The sequence below is a fragment of the Lepidothrix coronata genome, unplaced genomic scaffold (genome assembly GCF_001604755.1).
Source record: "Lepidothrix coronata isolate B3197 unplaced genomic scaffold, Lepidothrix_coronata-1.0 Scaffold58, whole genome shotgun sequence".
NCBI lineage: Eukaryota > Metazoa > Chordata > Aves > Passeriformes > Pipridae > Lepidothrix > Lepidothrix coronata.
This window is the reverse complement of record NW_016690238.1, coordinates 798,867-817,185: the sequence shown is the minus strand read 5'-3', so window position 1 is coordinate 817,185 and position 18,319 is coordinate 798,867. Positions and strand designations below refer to the sequence as shown.

General features: G+C 47.2%; 1 protein-coding gene across 6 annotated transcripts in view; it reads left to right on the top strand.

Moving 5' to 3' along the window:
- The first annotated feature begins 7,327 nt into the window (after positions 1–7,327).
- MYO9A (myosin IXA) overlaps positions 7,328–18,319 on the top strand; it is a 146,096-nt gene continuing 135,104 nt past the window's right edge. For 4 of the 6 annotated variants that reach the window (XM_017816973.1, XM_017816975.1, XM_017816971.1 and 1 more), the window contains exon 1: positions 7,328–8,243. In XM_017816973.1, coding sequence (XP_017672462.1) covers positions 7,401–8,243 — 843 coding nt within the window. In that variant the 5' untranslated portion in view covers positions 7,328–7,400. The remainder of the gene's footprint in view (positions 8,244–18,319) is intronic. The other 2 variants (XM_017816970.1, XM_017816972.1) reach the window with 1 other exon arrangement.

Sequence of the window (18,319 nt, the reverse complement as noted above, 5' to 3'; positions counted from 1 at the left end):
ATAGAAGCACCTTGTCTTTAACGCTGGTGTAATTCCCGAGCTCTCAAAAAGGGATTTTCTGCAGCTATTTTGGGGCTGGAAGATTCTTCTCAGCGTGAGTTCCTTTAGTCCTTGGCAGCGTCGCTCTGCTCTTACACTTCATAGCCTTCTTTTTTAACAGATTTGAAAAGATTTTTAGTGCAAGCACTGCTGGTTTTCAGGCTCCAAACAGGAAATTTTGGGCTGCAAACTAAAATATAAAGATCTGGGCATGTGCTTGGTGAGATGAGAGGCTGATCCTGAGCCCATTTATGGTCCCTGCAGCCATCTCCCTGTGCTGGTTCTGCCCTGAGCTGGCATCCATGTGGGATTTGACAGGGATCTGTGTTTTTGAGGTATCGACTCCAGGTTTGTTTCCAGTTGACTTTCCAGAGGCTGAACTGCTCTGTGTACACCTGTAAGGAGCAAATCCAACCAGGCAGGGTGGGAAATCTGATCCTTTGGCTGTTCAGGTGAGCGGAGTTGCTGTATTGGTGAGGGAGGCTCTGTCCAATGCCCAGAGACAATCTGGGAAAGCCTGGAGGTGCTGGAAATGGGATTCTGTCAGTTTGGTGAATGACAGATTTATCTTGGTGTTTGGAACAGGGTTGTCCCACCTCTGGCCAGTGACTATTTCATTAGTCATGAGAAGCAGCAAAGCAACGTGTAACAAGGATTTGTCCCCCAGGAATGTCCAAACACTCAGGATACACCAGGCTCTTCCTTAGTTTCTGGCTTTTTGCTAGTCCTTGTCATTCCATTGGCTGTTCTCATTAAGCACCTAGGGAATGTGGGAGCAGCGAATCCAACAACAGCCACTTGCAGCCTGAGACAGGATCCAGCAATTCTCTTTGGGTTTTTTAAATTTTATTGTTTATATTACTGGTTTTTTGGTTTCTGGCAAAAAAAAGGCCCAGGGAGCAGCTGGAGGACCCTGCTGTCTGTATAGGGGACGTGTTTTGGGAGAACAGTAGAGCTTCCAGAAGTCAAAATGCAGTGACTCAAATCGGGAGCTCAAGAAAGAGGAATGATCCGGGGCAAGATTTTCCTGGCACCGTTTCTTTGGGTCTCCCAGCTCCACACAGAAATGCTGGGAGGGAAGCCAAGATGGAAATCACTTCTCCCATGCAGTTGCCTCAGTCAAGACCTTCCCAACCCTTCTTGTAGTCCCTTGGTTTAATTTTCATTTATCTGTCCCTTGTCCTTGTCTTTGGGGGCGTCCCCAACCTGTGGGGCAGGAATCCTGTAGGGAAGAGCTGCGGTCACTGCGGAACCCAGATTTCCTTGAACGCTGATTCATCCCCTGCACAGAAGGTTCTTTGACCTTAAGGGGAAGAGTAAGTGATTGTGTTGTTATGCACGTCCTGATTCAGTTCCTCTTCCTCAGAAACGTTTGTAACAACTTCTAGGAGCAGCTCCTTTCACAACAGCTTCTCTTGCAATTCTTTCTTTTTTTTAGTTGGGTTCTTTTCCTTCCCATTTTCATTTTGTCTCAGCTGAGAGGTCTGGTAGATTCCACAGAAGGTCCATCAGCAAATGTGATGGGTGGGTAACATCATCCTCATCCATGTTCCGGCTCCAGAGGAGAGGAGCATGGAGTGGTTGTCAGACCGCAGAGGAATATCAAAACCTCATGACATGAGGTGATTGCAGGCTCTGGAAGGGATTATCGTGTATCATCCATGTATCCATGGACTTCTTAAGATCAAGGAATGTCAGATTAAAGCATGATTCTCCTTCTGTCTGAAAGAGAAGGAGAATCACCTCTAGTGCCCAGCAAGGAGCTCCCAGGTGACGAACTGAAACTCCAGTGTCATCCTCCTCTATGGAAGGAAGAGACAAGGAGTTGGTAGAGTTGCTTAAAGTGCTGAATTCCCAGTGGAATACTGGGAAAAAACAGCCTGATGTGACTTTTCTCTAATTTTTCAAACCACGGGCGAAGCTGTTGAACTCAGGAACAACTTAGAAAACACTTCCAACCTATTTTGGTTCCAGTGTGGGCAACTGTACATCTTTGGCAATGATTTGCATAATTTGAGTGGTAGATTCACAACTTCTTTTGTATTCTGGGAATCCCCCTGGGAGGCTGAGCAGTCAGTATGGAGTCACCCTTGCTTCCAGAAATATCCCCTTCTGCCAGAGACAGGGTGTTTGGCACTGCCCAAGTGTGGCTTCTCCTTTCATTATGACTCCTGATAAAACAGCCCAAAAACAGTGTACGAATCCCACTGGAATTGGGGACATGGAGAAGGTTTAACTGCAAAATCATTCAGGTTTGCAGGAAGTGAAGGGACACCAAATTTTTAGGTTCACCCCTGTTTGCCTTGAACTCTGAGCAAGATGAAACGGGTTGAGCGAGGGAGAAGAATTTCTTGGTTAAGGAATTGGGACCAAAGGGAACATTGTAAAGGGAGAGGAAAGAAACCACTGAAGCAGTGAGATGTGTGGTTGGGATGTTGGTGCCGTGGCCTGGGTGTCCTTGGTGGGTGGTTTGGTGCCTTGGGGGTTGGTTTTGGCTCTGTATTGGCACCATCACACAGGGTGCAGCAGGGACTTGTGTTGCTGCTGAGCCTCCGCCGCCGCCACGTCTCCACTTCTGCTTTCGTTTTCTGCTCTAATTTGTCTCGCTGCTTTGGCATCTCCCTCGGGTGCCTCAGCCCAAATGAACTGCTCTGAAATTCGGCCAGGAGACCTTTCTTCTGCATATGGGGCATCCTGGAGTGCTGATGGGGATTTCTCATCTCCGTCCAAGCTTATCATCCCTTTTGAACAAGTTCATTTGAATTGCAATGACAAACATGGTTGAAGGTGTCCCTGCTCGATGCAGGAGGGTTGGACCAGATGACCTTCAGTGGTCTTTTCCCACCCAAATCATTCCATGACCACTGTAACACTTGCAAATCTCACTGTTCCCGCGTTAGAGGTTCCATTCTTTTGGATAAAACTAAATTCAGAGAAATTTTGCACCTCCTGTCTTCCCTGCACCAATACCTGGGTCCATAAATGCGTGTTTTAGGTACCACCACCTCCTGCACTTGCACACAAGGTTCTTTGAGCTGGGCTGCTGTAGATGATTAAGTGGCAATAATGTTTCTCTCCCATCAGCAAACGGTGGGAAGAGGAAAACAGGGTGAGCCCGGAAGAGAAAGATGAGAAAAGGAGAGGGTTGAGTGTTCTGCAGGTGGTGAAACGACCTGGCATGTGAAACTGTGCAGTGGAAACCCAGGTGCTGAGCTTCTCCCTGGATATTCCCCCTGCCTGGGCTATGGTGGCCACCACTGATGTGTTACCCTTGATGTCACCAGGGTGTTATTTCGGGGATCAGCAGCACGAGGCTCTTTGCTCCTGCAGGAGAAAAATCTGGAGAGCTCTTGCGCTGATGGGTTCAGATGGATCAGGGAAATGTGTTTGCATTGGCCATTTCTCTATCAGATTTCATAAGTTTATCTGGAATCTCTGCCCCACGTGGTGTGACATGATGTGCTGGTGATGGATAAATCCAGGCTGTCTTGAGGAAACCAAGCCTGAGGATTGGGAACAGGGAGAAACTCACTATTTTTGTAGTCCTTCGCCGGGTTATGGGATGTTATAATAAACCCAGTGAACTTTGCTTCCAGAATTGCCCCTTTTGCAGCCTCAAGGCTGACACTGATCTCTGTTTTTTTTTTTTCCAAATCATTCAATATTTGGCAAACTCTGTCCGTGATTCCAGGCTTCAGCTGTCACAGATTATTTATGCCGGGTACGGATGCTTCCAGTGCACAGTTTATTTTGGACTTTTGCCACGTGTTGCTCGCGCTGAAAGTGAAAATACTGAGATTGGGCTTTCTGAATGTGTGTTAAACCGTGGCCAACTAGTAAAAGATCACACAGAATGGAAAAATCAATCACTATTTACAAATTTAGGGGCTGCACAAGACCTAGTTGACCATTGGAATTTTAGTCTTTCTGTCAACCTCCTCCTCAGATGATTATTGTCATTTTTATCAGAGCCTCTGAGCTCCTTGGAAATGTTGGTTTATTTTGGTATGTAGGAGGACACAAGGCCCCATCTGTAACCGTGTTTGCAGATCCTATTTTTCATGCCGCCAGTAGAATTATGGTGGTGGAGTAAAACTGAGCAAAATCAGCATCCAGGGTTAATTTGAGTAAGAATCTTCATTCAAACAAAGTGGAAAAGGATACAGAACGTATTAGTCTGAAAATATGTGATGGGAGGGCTGGAGCCCCTCTGCTCTGGAGCCAGGCTGGGAGAGCTGGGGGTGTTCAGCTGGAGAAGAGAAGCTCCAGGAGACCTGAGAGCCCCCTCCAGTGCCTAAAGGGGCTCCAAGAGAGCTGGAGAGGGACCTGGGACAGGGGTCTGGAGGGACTGGCCAAGGGGGAATGGCTTCCCACTGTTGGAGGGCAGGGTTAGATGGGATATTGGGAAGGAATTCTTCCCTGTGAGGGTGGTGAGGCCCTGGCCCAGGTTGCCCAGAGAAGCTGTGACTGCCCCATCCTTGGAGGTGTTGAAGGCCAGGTTGGACAGGGCTTGGAGCAACCTGGTCTGGTGGAAGGTGTCCCTGCCCATGGCAAGAGGTGGAATGAGATGATCTTTAAGGTCCCTTCCAACCCAAACCATCCTATGATTACGTATTGACCTAAAATGCCATAAATGTTCCCTTTCAAAGGTCTGTGAGACCATAAATTTTTGTTCCTGGGAGTTTGCAATACACAAAATGTATTAAATGACCAAAATGGGGCATCATTTTTATATCTTCCCGTTTAAATGTAAACACAGAGCGACACAAAAGCCCGTAATTAAACCAGTGCAGAGAGTCCTGGGTGGCAAAATACAAACTCTGTGTTGTTCTTTTCATGTTCCTATTTAATTTTTGATGCCCGAGCACAAAAATATTAATAAGTTTTAAAGTCGTACAATAGCTAATATGACAGCCTGCTCAGACAGTTGTCTTTAGGAGAGCCTGCCATATGCTAATTACCTAATTATGCATCTCTCGTTGCAATGTTTTCTCCCAGATCCTTTGGGAAAGCCGAGTGTCTGCAGGAGGTGCTGATGCAGAGCAGGGCTGGGCTCATGTGCAGCAGTGGTTGGGAGACCACAAGTAATTAACTTCATTAACGTTGCTTTGACCTCACACAATACCCCAAGCCATGTTTGGGGTTGTTACCACTAAACCCTGTGGCACCTCTGGGATTTATAAGGCTTGAATTGACACCCCTTTGCTTTCTGACCTTGCCAAATTTGTTAGTCATTAGTGGCAGCTTCTGGCGTGTGAGTGGTTTTTTTTGGGGGGGGATTTGGCTCCTCTTCGTTCCTGGAGTTCCTGGGGCTTTGAGCATCTCCAGGGGGTTCACGCTTGGCTCGTGATCCTGCTGGATTCCAGTTGTTTGGATGCAGAAGGCACAGATGTTTGTTCTTACACTGATTCCATGCAGAATAAACATCTCTAGAGACGCGAGGAAAGCGTTTGGGTGGGTGGGGTAGAGTGGCCTGATGCTTTATAGCGTATTTATGGAGTGTGCAGGAGGGAAGAGGGAAGGTCTGTTTGCTCAAGGTAACCAACTTGGAGCCCTGTTTGCGCTTCCCACGTGAGTCTTGGATACGCTCTGATAACACCAATAAAAATAGCCAGCCCTCCTGGCCTAAGCTTTGAAGTAAAATCTCAGTGAGGAATTATCAAGCTTAAGTTTGCTGGGGTTTTTTTCCCCCCCTCCCCTTCTTGAGGAAAAGCTCTGGAGCTGCAGAGCTCCACAAAGCCCAACCTAGCACTCGACTGACATCATCCCTATTGCATCTGTGCCTGTAGTAAAGCCATAGGAAAGCAGCTGGAACGCTTTCCAGAGTATAATGTATGTCCTGCTCCCAAGCAGTGTGCCGTGAATCCCTGCCAGATGGATCGCGCTGGGACACATCCACTGCCCGGCTGTGAGGAGCGCGTGGCTGGGGATGATATCCTGCATGAAATATTGCAGGGGCAGGCAGTACAACAGGGAAGTTGTACTCGTTTGAGGGCCTCAGAAATGAAACACAGCTCCAAATCCCAGCCTCGCAGTGGATGAGGAGATGAGGGCGGCTGTGCTCGAATTGAAGGTCCTGGATCTGGGACCCTGGGGAGGAGCGCAAGGACAGGGCAACCGGTGGAATGCTTCCTCAATACTCTTCCCAACACTATCTGAAGTTCCCTAAACCTGTTGTGGGTTTTTTGACCTCATGTTTTTTTGACCCTTCTTGAGTGTTTTGTTGATGCCACGAGGGAAGAACTGTCAGAGTTGTGAGGTCCTGCTCCAGTGGGACAGCGCTCAAGGGAAAGCTCAGTATTAGGATAAGTTTAATGTTAGGATGTGCATCATGTGAACTGTGATCTGTATTGAGTCACTTGATGGCCCAGGTCCTGGCTCTGAGGGTCTGGCATTTCTCTGCAGTTCCCTTTTGTCTTTATACTGGGATAACTCTTTGGCATCTCCCAGGGCAGTTTGGAGTTTTAGAACTGGTTGGTGGAGAGCTGAGGCCCATTAACTCTGGATTTACTTTCATTTGGGGCTGCTGCTGGGCTGTCACCTTCTTGTAGTGAGGAAGTTCGAGGAATCAGCTGCTCATTTGGTGTTCCAGCACCAGAGGTTTGTGTTCTGTGGGTTTTAAGCAGTACAAGAGAAATAAAAATGTGACTGTAGGAAGGAGGTGACTGTAGCATTTCATACCTGGTGCCAGATATGGACATCTCTGGGAAAGGGGGACTTGGTAGGGGGAAAGTGCTGCTGTTTGAATCCTGATGGGTTCAAAATCTCTTGGAGAGGAAGAAAAAGGAGTTTATCTACTCCTCACTAGCACAGGACCATGGAAAAATGTATCTGAGGCAAGGGACAAGTCCATAGGGTAAGATGATGGTCATTTTATCTCAGGAGCCAAAATTTGAGGGTGCTGTGCCCATGAATTGATTCAACGGGATGTCTGGTGTTTGTTTTATTCTCTGTACAATACACTGAAAATCAGAGGGTCTTTTTGAATCTTTGATGCTTCAGATTTGGGGCAAAATCAGCAAAAACTTGAGGTGCTGTGGGAGTTCTGTGTGAGTAGAGCCTGTGCTGTGGGCAGTGTTTGGGTGTTCAATACCTTAATTTACGACAGCTTTGGGGTGTGAAAACCCTGCTCTCCTTCCAGATGCCGGTTGGGAATCATCATTTGCTTTCTTTAAGGCAATTGGCATCATTACTTGAGTTGCTCTGTTGCATCTCCTGGTGCGTGTTGGCAGCTTTTCAAGGTGCTAAACCACCTGACCTGTTTTTATTTTGCCCCCTTTAGCATTCCTGACATGATGACCTGACAAGACCCGGGACGGCCCTGACTATGCAGCGCGGGTACTGATGGGACAGGATCCAATATGAGTGTGAATGATGCTGGAGGAAGACGACGCTTCGAGGAGAGCGAGTTCACGCTGCACATCTACCCCGGGAGCATCGCCGAGGGGACCATCTACTGCCCCATCGCCGCCCGCAAAACCTCCACGGCCGCCGAGGTCATCGAGTCCCTCATCAACAAACTCCAGCTGGACAAGACAAAATGCTACGTGCTGGCCGAGGTGAAGGAGTTCGGAGGGGAGGAATGGATCCTCAACCCCACGGACTGCCCGGTCCAGCGCATGATGCTGTGGCCGCGCATGGCCCTGGAGAACCGCATCAGCGGCGAGGATTATCGCTTCCTGCTGCGGGAGAAGAACCTGGACGGCTCCATCCACTACGGGAGCCTCCAGTCCTGGCTGCGGGTGACGGAGGAGCGGCGCCGGATGGTGGAGCGCGGCTTCCTCCCGCAGCCGCAGCAGAAGGACTACGATGACCTGTGCGGGCTGCCCGACCTGAACGAGAAGACGCTCCTGGAGAACCTCAGGAACCGCTTCAAGCAGGAGAAAATCTACACCTACGTGGGCAGCATCCTCATTGTTATCAACCCCTTCAAGTTCCTGCCTATTTATAACCCCAAGTATGTCAAGATGTACGACAACCACCAGCTGGGCAAGCTGGAGCCCCACATCTACGCCGTGGCGGACGTGGCGTACCACGCCATGCTCCAGCGCAGGAAGAACCAGTGCATCGTCATCTCGGGAGAGAGCGGCTCGGGGAAGACACAGAGCACCAACTTCCTCATTCATCACCTCACCGCCCTCAGCCAGAAGGGATTTGCCAGCGGAGTAGAACAGATTATTCTTGGAGCTGGCCCAGTGCTTGAGGTAAGATGGAAACAACGGGAGCGTGGAAATGTTTTAGCGGCAAAAAAAACCAAACCCGAGCAGTTGGGAGTTTGTTATGACACTGCTCTGGGATTGTCTGCTGAATGCTGAGAGCAAAGTTCCAACAGCATTAGCAGTGGGAGATGGCTGTGTTTCTGCCTATAGAATCCTACCTGCTTCCAGAAAAAAGAGGAAAAGCAAGGCCAGCAAATGGCTTTCTGCCAAATTTATCAGTGATTGGTTTTCACTCGAGTGTTTCTTAATGCTGGTGATTTCTCAGTGTGAAAATGAGAATTATTGGTAGCCATTCTTTATGGTAATTGAAAAGAGAATGCATTGCACGGTGTATTGATGGTGTTGTATTTATGGAGTTTCTGTGCACTCAGCTCCTTCCATCCCTTCCCCAGCTCAGTGGCAACTTTCATGGTCAAAACTGTATTTTCTAATCTTTAGTGCTTGATTTGGCTGGTGCAACTGGTTCCCTTGTGAGGACTTTTCCTGCACGTTAGAACTGGGCCCTCAGCTTTGCAGATCTGAAACTCTGAAGAAGAATGCAAATCTTCATTAGTTAACTTGCCTTAAGTTTGCCCTGTAACTCTTTGACATGGTTTTCCCTGGAATTGCCAGCTTTGCTTGTTGAAGAGTTTTGTTGGTTAAAGCCCATCTGCACGTGGGTGACGTGGGATCGGCCTCATCCCCGCTGTGGGCCTTGGAAGGTGCAGGGAGGTGGTTTGTTGGCTGTGTCCTCTTCTCTTAAAAGTGGCTTTGACTAAAGTAGAGTGAAACTCATGGATTTGGGGGCATCTGTGTTGTATTTTGAAAGGGCTTTTTTGGCAGTTGTAGACAAAGGTGTCTGCTCTCTATGATTATATCCCACTAATGAGCCCAAGGACTTGGATCAGCGTCAACTGCCAGCAGAAAACTGGGAATCAGAGGAAGGACTAGTGGTCATGGATGTCTCAGCTAAGGATAAGCAAACAGATCCATTTTGCAAAGCCAACAGGTTTTGATTCCTCTTTCCACATCAGGTGCAATGGCCTGAGCTAAGTTATTCTGGAGTTATCAAAGGGTAGAAGGTGTTTGAGATGGGCTTTGCCCTGAAAAGCAGCAAAGCTGCTAAAACTGAAGGTAAAGAAATCGAAAAGGCTTTTTATTTGGGACAGTCTGCAGGAAAATGTGTGTTAATTCTTTTAAAGCACCCAGGCAAGAGGACTCCATGTCCTTACACTCACAGTGCTTCTCCTGGTGTTGTCCAAGAGGTTGTGGAGCTGTTTCTTGCTGGAGTTGATGAGTAAATATCAGAGCAGGCTTCCACAGTCTGCAATTAATGGTGGTTAATGCGGTGACCCGAGGAGGTGACCACATTAATTTAAGAAAACCAGTATGAAAACTGTTGCATTCCACCTGCAATCCTGTTATTCCACCTCCAGTCCTGTTATTTCTTTGAAACACTTTCATGCTGGTTGGTTTTTGGTGTGCTCGTTAACGTATCATGTTGGACCAAGGTCACTTTATAGTTCTCTTTAGCAGTGTCAGAGGGAGCATCTCTGTCTAGGTTAGATTTGCAGAGGTGGAGAAGGAGATCTCCGTGAAAGAGGAGGTAGAAGGAAGTTTGGAGAATTGTTTTTTTTGCTTAGATTCTACTTTTTTCAGGAATAGGTTGTTCACTTGGGTTGAGAGTGGCAGCACAAATGGTTCACTGGTAACACTGCTTTGGAGGTGGCCTCTCACTTCTTCTGGGGACTGTTCACAGAATGAATTACAGAGTGGTTTGTATTGGAAGGGACCTCAAAGCCCATCAAGTTCCACCCCCTGCCCTGGGCAGGGACACCTTCCACTATCCCAGGTTGCTCCAAGTCCTGTCCAACCTGGCCTTGGACACTTCCAGGGATGGGGCAGCCACAACTTCTCTGGCCAACCTGTGCCAGGGCCTCCCCACCCTCACAGGGAAGAATTTCTTCTTAATTTTTCAACTTCTTTTCCTTTAAACAGCACCTTTGTAGTTTCTCTTCTCAGTTCCCTTTCCACCAGACGAGGTTGCTCCAAGCCCCTCCAGCCTGGTGGGTTGGTGTGTTGGGATGAGGTGGAGGGCAGGGATGCACTCAGTGCACTCACCCACTCAGCCTCTTTGCTTTGCTGTCACAAGATCCACAGCTGTTTTTAAAGAAAAAAAAGATCTGAATCATATCTGTTCTTTTCTTTGCTGTTGGAACAGAAGTTTGCATTCCTTCTCTCCGGCAGCTGGATGGCTGCTCTGGGGCTTCTGCTGCTTCCAGGGCTCTTGGAGAAAGTGAGGGTAATCCAGAATTCCTTCTGCTCTGCCAGCACCATCCCAAAGAGTTACAAATCAGGCAGGCTGGAAGATAAAGTGGGCATACCTCTGCTTTTCCTTCCCTTCCTAAAATTCCTTAAGGAAGAGCTTTTCAGAGCAGAGCTTTGGGTTGCATTAACCTGGAAACCATTTGTGGATTTGACCTTGTGATTTGGGGTTGAAATTTTTCTTTTCTCTGGAATCTTAAAGGCCAAACTTGTGTATTTTAATTTTTTTTCCTCTTTTCCTTCATTCTCCTCCTCTCCTCCAGACACCTTCTTCGATCCCTTTGTTTTTCCTCCACATATCAAAGATTACATTATATTCAGCTCAGGTTTGTCTTTCAGGAGGCAGCGACATCTTTGTGCTGCAACTCCTGATTTAGGGAATGGGGCAACTAAGAGCTTCCTTGGACCTGTTAATCTCTTTCCCTGCTTTCAAAGTGTCTGTGGTAGGGCAAGAACCTCCTGTTCCTGGGAATGCCATTGCTGTCGTGCTCACACGGAAGCGGAGCAAAATTGAAGGTGATTTATTTTTTTCTGCAGCTTTGCTGTTTTCCTAATTTACCTTTTTTGAACAGCTTCAGGCTATTGTTTGGGATTTTTTTTTTTACAATGAGATTCCTGTGAGCCTTTTCCAAATTAGACTTTTAGGGCTGGCTGTCAAGACAAGCTGCTACTGCCATCTAAACACGGTGACATCATCCATAGTTGCACGTGGTTTGAGGCGTGTACTGAGACCAAGTGTGTCCTTCTAAAGTCCATTTGATGTAAATCCTACGGGTTTTCTTTTTCCTACACTGGGATTTAATAGGAAAATTTTTTTTCTAGTGGTGCTCCTTGAATTGGAGCACTGTGGTTGGAGTGGTGGATATGGTTGCAATATGCTTTTTTGGGTGATAAATGTTATTATAAAATATTTATGTATTTATATATTATTTGTCATAAATTATATTCCTTAAATATCACACTTATGTTTCCAGTAACAAGGTTCAAATTGGTTTAAAAATAGGTGATATTTTTTCTACTTTTCCCCATTTTCTTACAAAGCCCATGAGGGGCTGGAGTGTGTCCAGAGAAGGGAACGGAGCTGGGGAAGGGTCTGGAGCAGCAGGAGCAGCTGAGGGAGCTGGGGGGGCTCAACCTGGAGAAAAGGAGGCTCAGGGGGGGACCTTCTTGCTCTCTCCAACTCCCTGACAGGAGCATGGAGCCAGGTGGGGGTCGGGCTCTGCTCCCAGGGAACAAGGACAGGATGAGAGGAAACGGCATCAAGTTGTGCCAGGGGAGGTTTAGGTTGGATGTTGGGGAAAATTTCTTCACACTGGAAGAGTTCCACCCAGGGATGGGGATGCCCATCCCTGGAAGTGTTCAGGATCAGGTTGGAGAGGTTGAACAACCTGGTCTAGGGGAAGGTGTCCCTGCCCATGGTAGGGTGGTTAAACAAGAGGACCTTTGAATCCAAAGGATTCCATGATTCAAGCAGTGCTCTCCTGAAGAACTGTGATTTAGCCACAGGGATATTTTGCTCTCTAAGTAGGGAATTCGTTGATGTGGACTTAGGACAGTGTTTGAAGACCTTTTTTTCTCTTTAATTAGATTAGCTAGAAACATCCAGATGAACTTTTTATTGGAATCCCAGCTGTTTGCCTAGACTATAATCCTTAGGAGTGAGGAGCATCCTCCTCCATCCTCCTGGGCCACACTTCAGTTTTCCTGGGGAGCTCGGAAAGCAACTTCATTTATTACATCCTGGTAATTATTTTTCTTTCAATTCTCAGCAAAAATGCAGAAGTAGGAAATTCCTCCCTGGCTCAGGTGTGCCCAAAGGTCACTGGGCAGGTGTGGGACGAGCCTTGATGTAAAGCATTGTTTTATCCAGATTGTTTTATCATCCGTCCCTTTCCCAACGTCTCGTTTGTCCCGGGGGCGCAGCCACGGCAGCTCCACACGCTACCTGTTCCCTGAGCAGCTGGTTATTTACCTCTGCAAACATCCCACTCACATCTCTCAGTTGCTCTAAAAATAAAATAAAACAGCCAAGCAGCCGACAGGCCGAGGGAGCTGCCCCTGCCCTTCACTGCTGACGTGCGTCTGCAGCATCTCTGCCGGAAAAAAAAAAAAGGGAATTGATTTCTTGAATTGCTTTGGAAAAACTGCAGCCAGGTTTTTTTAGAGACGGCACCGCTCTTTGCATTCCCGGTGGGTGGTGGTTTGCACGGGAACCTCGGGAGCAGCAGCTGGAATTGCTTTTGGATTTCTGGAGTGGTGTTGAGCAATCACACGGGGAAGTCAGGGCTGCAACCTGGAAGGGCAGAGGAATAAAAGCCCTTGTTTGTTCTTATTTCTTTAATCCTGTTTCTCGGGTTGTTAGAGGAGAATGTAGGCAGCACCTCAAAGGGACTGAATGTTATTCTCTAGGACGTTGTGGCCGTGCCCAGCCCCTTCCAGCTGAATCCAGCTCTGGCAGCAGCAGCTGGAGCTCCGGCCCCTGAGAGGTGGGATGGGAACGGCCCCGCGCTGCCGGGATTGCAGTGGATGCTGCTGAATGTTTCCAGAGCCAGACAAAGAGCCATTGAGAGGAGTTAAAAAAATCAATTAACTGGAAGGATCAGGCGTGTCCTGGACTTCCAGTGTATTCTGGTGGCACTGGACAACACAGAGACGCCAAAGCTCAGTGTGCAGCATCCTCTGCAGCTTCTCCTGTGCCTGGTTATCCCAGATAGGACCAGCTCCACTGGCAGATTCCACCCTCTTAACTCCCGTGGAGCCAGGAGAAGGGGATACTCTCGTCATATAGGAGTTATGGTGCTGTTGCCTGTGAGAAAAGACATTTGCAAGTGGCTCATATTCATATTTTTACCTGGAACAGCATTAATGGGCTGTAAACTTTGAGTATATTCCCTTTTAATCCTGTTCCTGCTTGAAACGGTATTAATGGGAGATAGAAATATCAGTCAATTCACATTTTTACCCCCCACTTAGAACAGCATTAATGGGAGATAACCAAATTCCATTAAAATGGCCTTTACAAAAGAAATAGGTTCTGTGACTCAGTCACAGTGTTCAGTTTCCAATACACCGATTCTTTGAGTCATTAGGTTGTGTCCTGTGGCTTTGGAGGTTTAATATCCAAAAAAATGGATTTGTATGAAGAGGAGAGGGAAGATTTATTCTTCTGCTCGTGACTCCTTTTGATTATTTTTAACCTCTAACACCTGCTGTTCTCCTTGCTCTCCTCTTTGAGTTTGGGGTAGGTGTTGGTGCAGCAGCCAGGAGTTTTTCCCCGTTGTGTTCTTCCCTCCCCAGTGGCTGGAGAGGTTTGAGAGGGAGATTATCCAGCTGATGCCTAATGTGGGAAGAATTCGTGCAGGCAGTGACACAAAGGGCTCCCACAGCAAGGCTCAGGCACCAACTGCTTTTCCCCAGCGCCTGCAAAATGCTGTTATTCTTCAGCTGGGGAGATTTGACACTTTCAGGCTCTGTATCAAACAGCGACTTGTTCATCCCTTTCTCTGACGCTGAATTATTCAATATTTTCCCTTCAGACTCTCCCTGCCACAGCCAGATGGGCTGTATCAGTGGCTGAGTTTAATATTATTTTTCATTATTTGCTCTCTTCAGCAAATATTTCTGTACTCCAAAGTCCAGAGTGTTGCTCTTCAATGACACAAACTGTTTTTTTCTTCCCTGAGATGGATTTGTTATTAAAGCAGGTTTTTACGAAGCTGCTTTTCCTCCACCCTTAAGAATTAGCATCTATTTTGTTTCCAGGAGGGGAATGCTAAATAAACCCTGCCCTTGCTGGGTGGAGCACTCACCTTACAAGATATCCAGACTTTATGGCCCCCTAAATATCAGGATCTCTGGCTATCCAGGCTCTGTAAATATTTATGTATCTATAGAGTGTAATCCCGACTATGACCCCCAGGGACCAAGTGTTCATGCAAACCCAGATGATGCTCAGCATTCTGTGGTATTAGAGAACAACTTACTTTCTTTAAAAACATTTTAAAAATATCTTTCAATGTCCTATTGCCCCAGTGTATCTTTTATTTGGGTTCACAGTCAGCTTTTTAGGTAAAACTTGAATATCAGGCTGCACATTGAATCAACCATGAAGGAAGGGACGATTTTCTGAATCCGTATTTTTTCTCTCTCAAACATATCTCTCAGTATGTTTATCAAATACTGTAATGATCATGTAGCACTGATAAATAATGTTTTTGCTCAGAGATTGTGCTGTTACTGTGCAGTGAGACTTCCGTGAGGACTTAATAACCCAGACAAGGACTTTTTATCCCTAATGTTAGCACAGCACCGTGTTTTTCTAGTCACGGAATGAGAAGTTAATGCTGTAGCAGGGATTTTGTTTCTTCTCCCCCCCCCCTTTTCCCTTCCCCCAGTCAAAATACAGATTTTTTTCGGTTTCCAGGATCATTTACTGAGACCCTTTTGACTTTTCTCGTGGCTGGGGAGCCTGTATCGGATTTGACACGGTGGGTTGGGTGCTGGGGGGGTGCCAGGTGGGTGCTGTGCTGCAGCCTGGTCACCCTTGGTGGGGAACAGAAGGGCCTGAGAACAAGAAGCCTTTGTTGGACTGGGACTACACCCAGCTCCGGGGAGGGGGGCAGTTGGCAAATTTGGGCTTTTTAATGGTTCCTGCTGTGCCTGTGGATTTTCCAGGCACAAACCCTGAGTGCTGTCCCCTGAACTACTCTGCCCCAGGAGCAAATCCCTCTCCTGCTGCATGACAAGGTATCAGTGGCTTATTGAGCTCCAGAATTAGAACAAATTGTTTCCCAAGGCAGCAAAAGAAATTTTCTGACTCTGCCCTCTGTGTCTCCGAGCGGGAGAGGTGCCCCGTCCTTATTTATAGCACAGAAATTGCTATTTATAACAGAAAAATTGTTGTTGTCACTTATTTTACACAGTGGAGAGACAGAGAAAATGTGGTTAATTATGGAAGAGCCCACAGTGGATCATCTGGTCCCCCCTCCCTGCTCCAGCACATGGTGGTGTTGGATCATAGGTTGGACTTGATGATCCCAGAGGTCTTTTCCAGGTCTTTTCTGTAATTCTGTGATAACCAAGCCCTGCAGTGGTGCAATGTGTGCATCCTATTTCCCACCTCTGCTACAGCGTTTTCTTTGTGGTCCCAGTGATCACCAGATACAAACGAATTTAACCTCCTGCTTTGACCCAGTGGCTTTGCCAAATTCAACAGGAATCAGCGGAGAGAAGGGAGGCAACGTGGGGAGGCAGAGCTACCCCTATTGGTTCATCCTCCAAGGTTAAATATTCTATAGAGGTTAAGTCAAGGCTCATCCTCCCCAAAGCCCACCGTTGCACAAGTTGGCAAATAAAATCCTTGTTTGCCGTGTTTGCCGAAAGGATCCGCCCTAACGGCCCCGCCAGACCGGGACTCGCTTTTCTGCGCTTAATTAAGATGGATGAGGATAAACGTCCTGCCAGGCAGTTGAGCCTGTGGCTTTGTCACAGGGATTGGGGATCTGGGCTCTCACGGGCAGAGGGAAGATGAAAGGACAGGCGGAACCTGAAGAGTTCAGAGCAGTGGGGACATTTTGCAGATCACTTATTTTGAGACGTGAAAAGCATAAAACCCAAATTACGTCCGTTTTGCATCAGTGTGAGCGACCAAAGCGTTCTCTCCTGGGGTGATTGGTGTCCCCCCATCGCTGTTCGTGTCGGGAAGCACCACTTGTGTTGGAGAGAAGAGCCCTGGGGAGCGAGGTCCTGCTGCTTTGCCCACGGGGATGGCTGTGCTGGATGAAGGATCCACCTCATCCCATCCCTGCCAGGACATTGGGCAGGGGGAGGCTTCCCTGCCAGCCCCACCACTTGCAGGCGTCTGGAGCTCAGGGATCTCCTAAATCAAAGTCATCTCCAGCTGGATGGAGGTTTGTGGGGTCAACGTGCCTGGAAGGAAAGCCGGAACAGGGGAAAGATGGGACAATATTGAGTGAGACTCAAAATAATTACGCAGTTAGCACAGCACAAGACAAATCAGGATCATTGGCTCTTATGGAAACCATTATTTATAGTTTAAAAAAAAATATATCTAAAAAGGGAAAGTTCATCAATTTTTGGCCGTAATACAATTAAAAAAAAAAATTTTAAATTTTTTTGCCAGCGTTGTCCAGATCTGCACTATCCTTGTTTGGTAGGAGGAAAGAAGAACAAAGGAATGGGATTCCTGTGCCCTGACTTTGTGGTTGAGATCAAAGATTTACCGGTTGTCCCCAAACAACCAGATTTACTTATGGTTTTTAATCGGGAGAAAAATCTTGGCCGAGGAGGGAGAGCAAAGGAGAATGAAAGCATGTGGATGAAATGCTCACATCCAGGAGAAAGGCGAAATGTTTATACTTTGATTTGCTTTGTCGTTGAGGAAATTGGAATTTTTGGGGAGAAATGACAGGTTTGGGGAGCAAAGTTTTGGTGTAGTGGGTTGGGTGGGAGCCGTATCCCGAATATTCCAAAGCAGAGCAGATCTAATCTCTCCAGACTTCAGCGAAGCATCTGACGTGCTTGGAGAATAAACAAGAAAGAAATACAGGGAGAAACAAATGAAAAAGAGACGAAGCAGATTTAATAACATGAAATCTTTTTTTGAGGAATTACCGATTTCTGGGAATTCCAGATATTCTAATGCAGGCTGGGAGCTGTGAGGGGTGGGGCTGAGCCTCTCCTGTGGGAGGTTTGACTGAGGGTTTTCTTCTATCTTGCAGATATCCTTGGGAAGTTGAATTATCCTTTGATTAAGGGGATTGTCCTTAAGAGTAGAAAATTCCATAGTTTTTTTGTGGAGTGGGCTGTGCTGAACCAGAGATTTGGGGTTGTGTCCTTAAAACAACCACCTCTACAAGGCTTGTATCCACTTCTTCATCCGAAGGGAACTTTGCAAACGTTGGGAATACTCTTTTGTGGTTAAGTTTAAGGCTCTGCAAAGCGTGGAGTTGGAAGTGTTGGAGTTTGTGTCCCGGGCTCCGGCCGGGGGCCGGCGATGCTCGAGGAATGTTGTGTGAGTTATTAGGCTGAACTCGGCCTTTCTGGGCCAGAGTGTTCCTGGTATTTGGAGGCCTCTGGGACAGAGGTAACTTTGCCAGCAGTCCATAAATTTGAGCCAGGCTTTTTTACCTTAGTCAGGGAATTCACGCTGAGCTTTCCTCAGGCCGGGATTCGCGGTTGATCCAATCCCGGCGCGGTGCCAGGCCCAGCCGCGGGGTTGGTCGGTGTTCCGGCACTCGCTCTCTTGGCTGTCACATTCCCAATCCATCGGTTCCCTCTGTGCCATCTCACTGCTGGACCTGGTAACCGGGAGGGGATGGATGCGGACAGTCAGCCTGGAAAAGCCTCTCTGCTTTCCTCTGCTCTCTGTGGGCACTGTGAGGGCACCGGGAATGGCACCGGGATGCATATTCCAGGGAGAATGATGAGGAATTCAGTTTAAATCCTCCAAAGAGCAGCTGGAGGAAAACCTGGCGTGGAGTTTGGTGAGTTTGGGGACATTTCATACAAAAGAACACACAGAAATGGGCATTGCAGGGGGCAGAACCAAGTCCTAAATGAAATAATAATAACAATAATAATAACAATAACAACAACAACAACACAACAATATTAATAATATATCCAATAATAACAGCAATAACACACACAAATATGCATGGCAAGTGTCATATAAAAGTTTTAAATAGTCATAATAAACAATAATAATAACTACTCTGTAATATTAATATATTGTA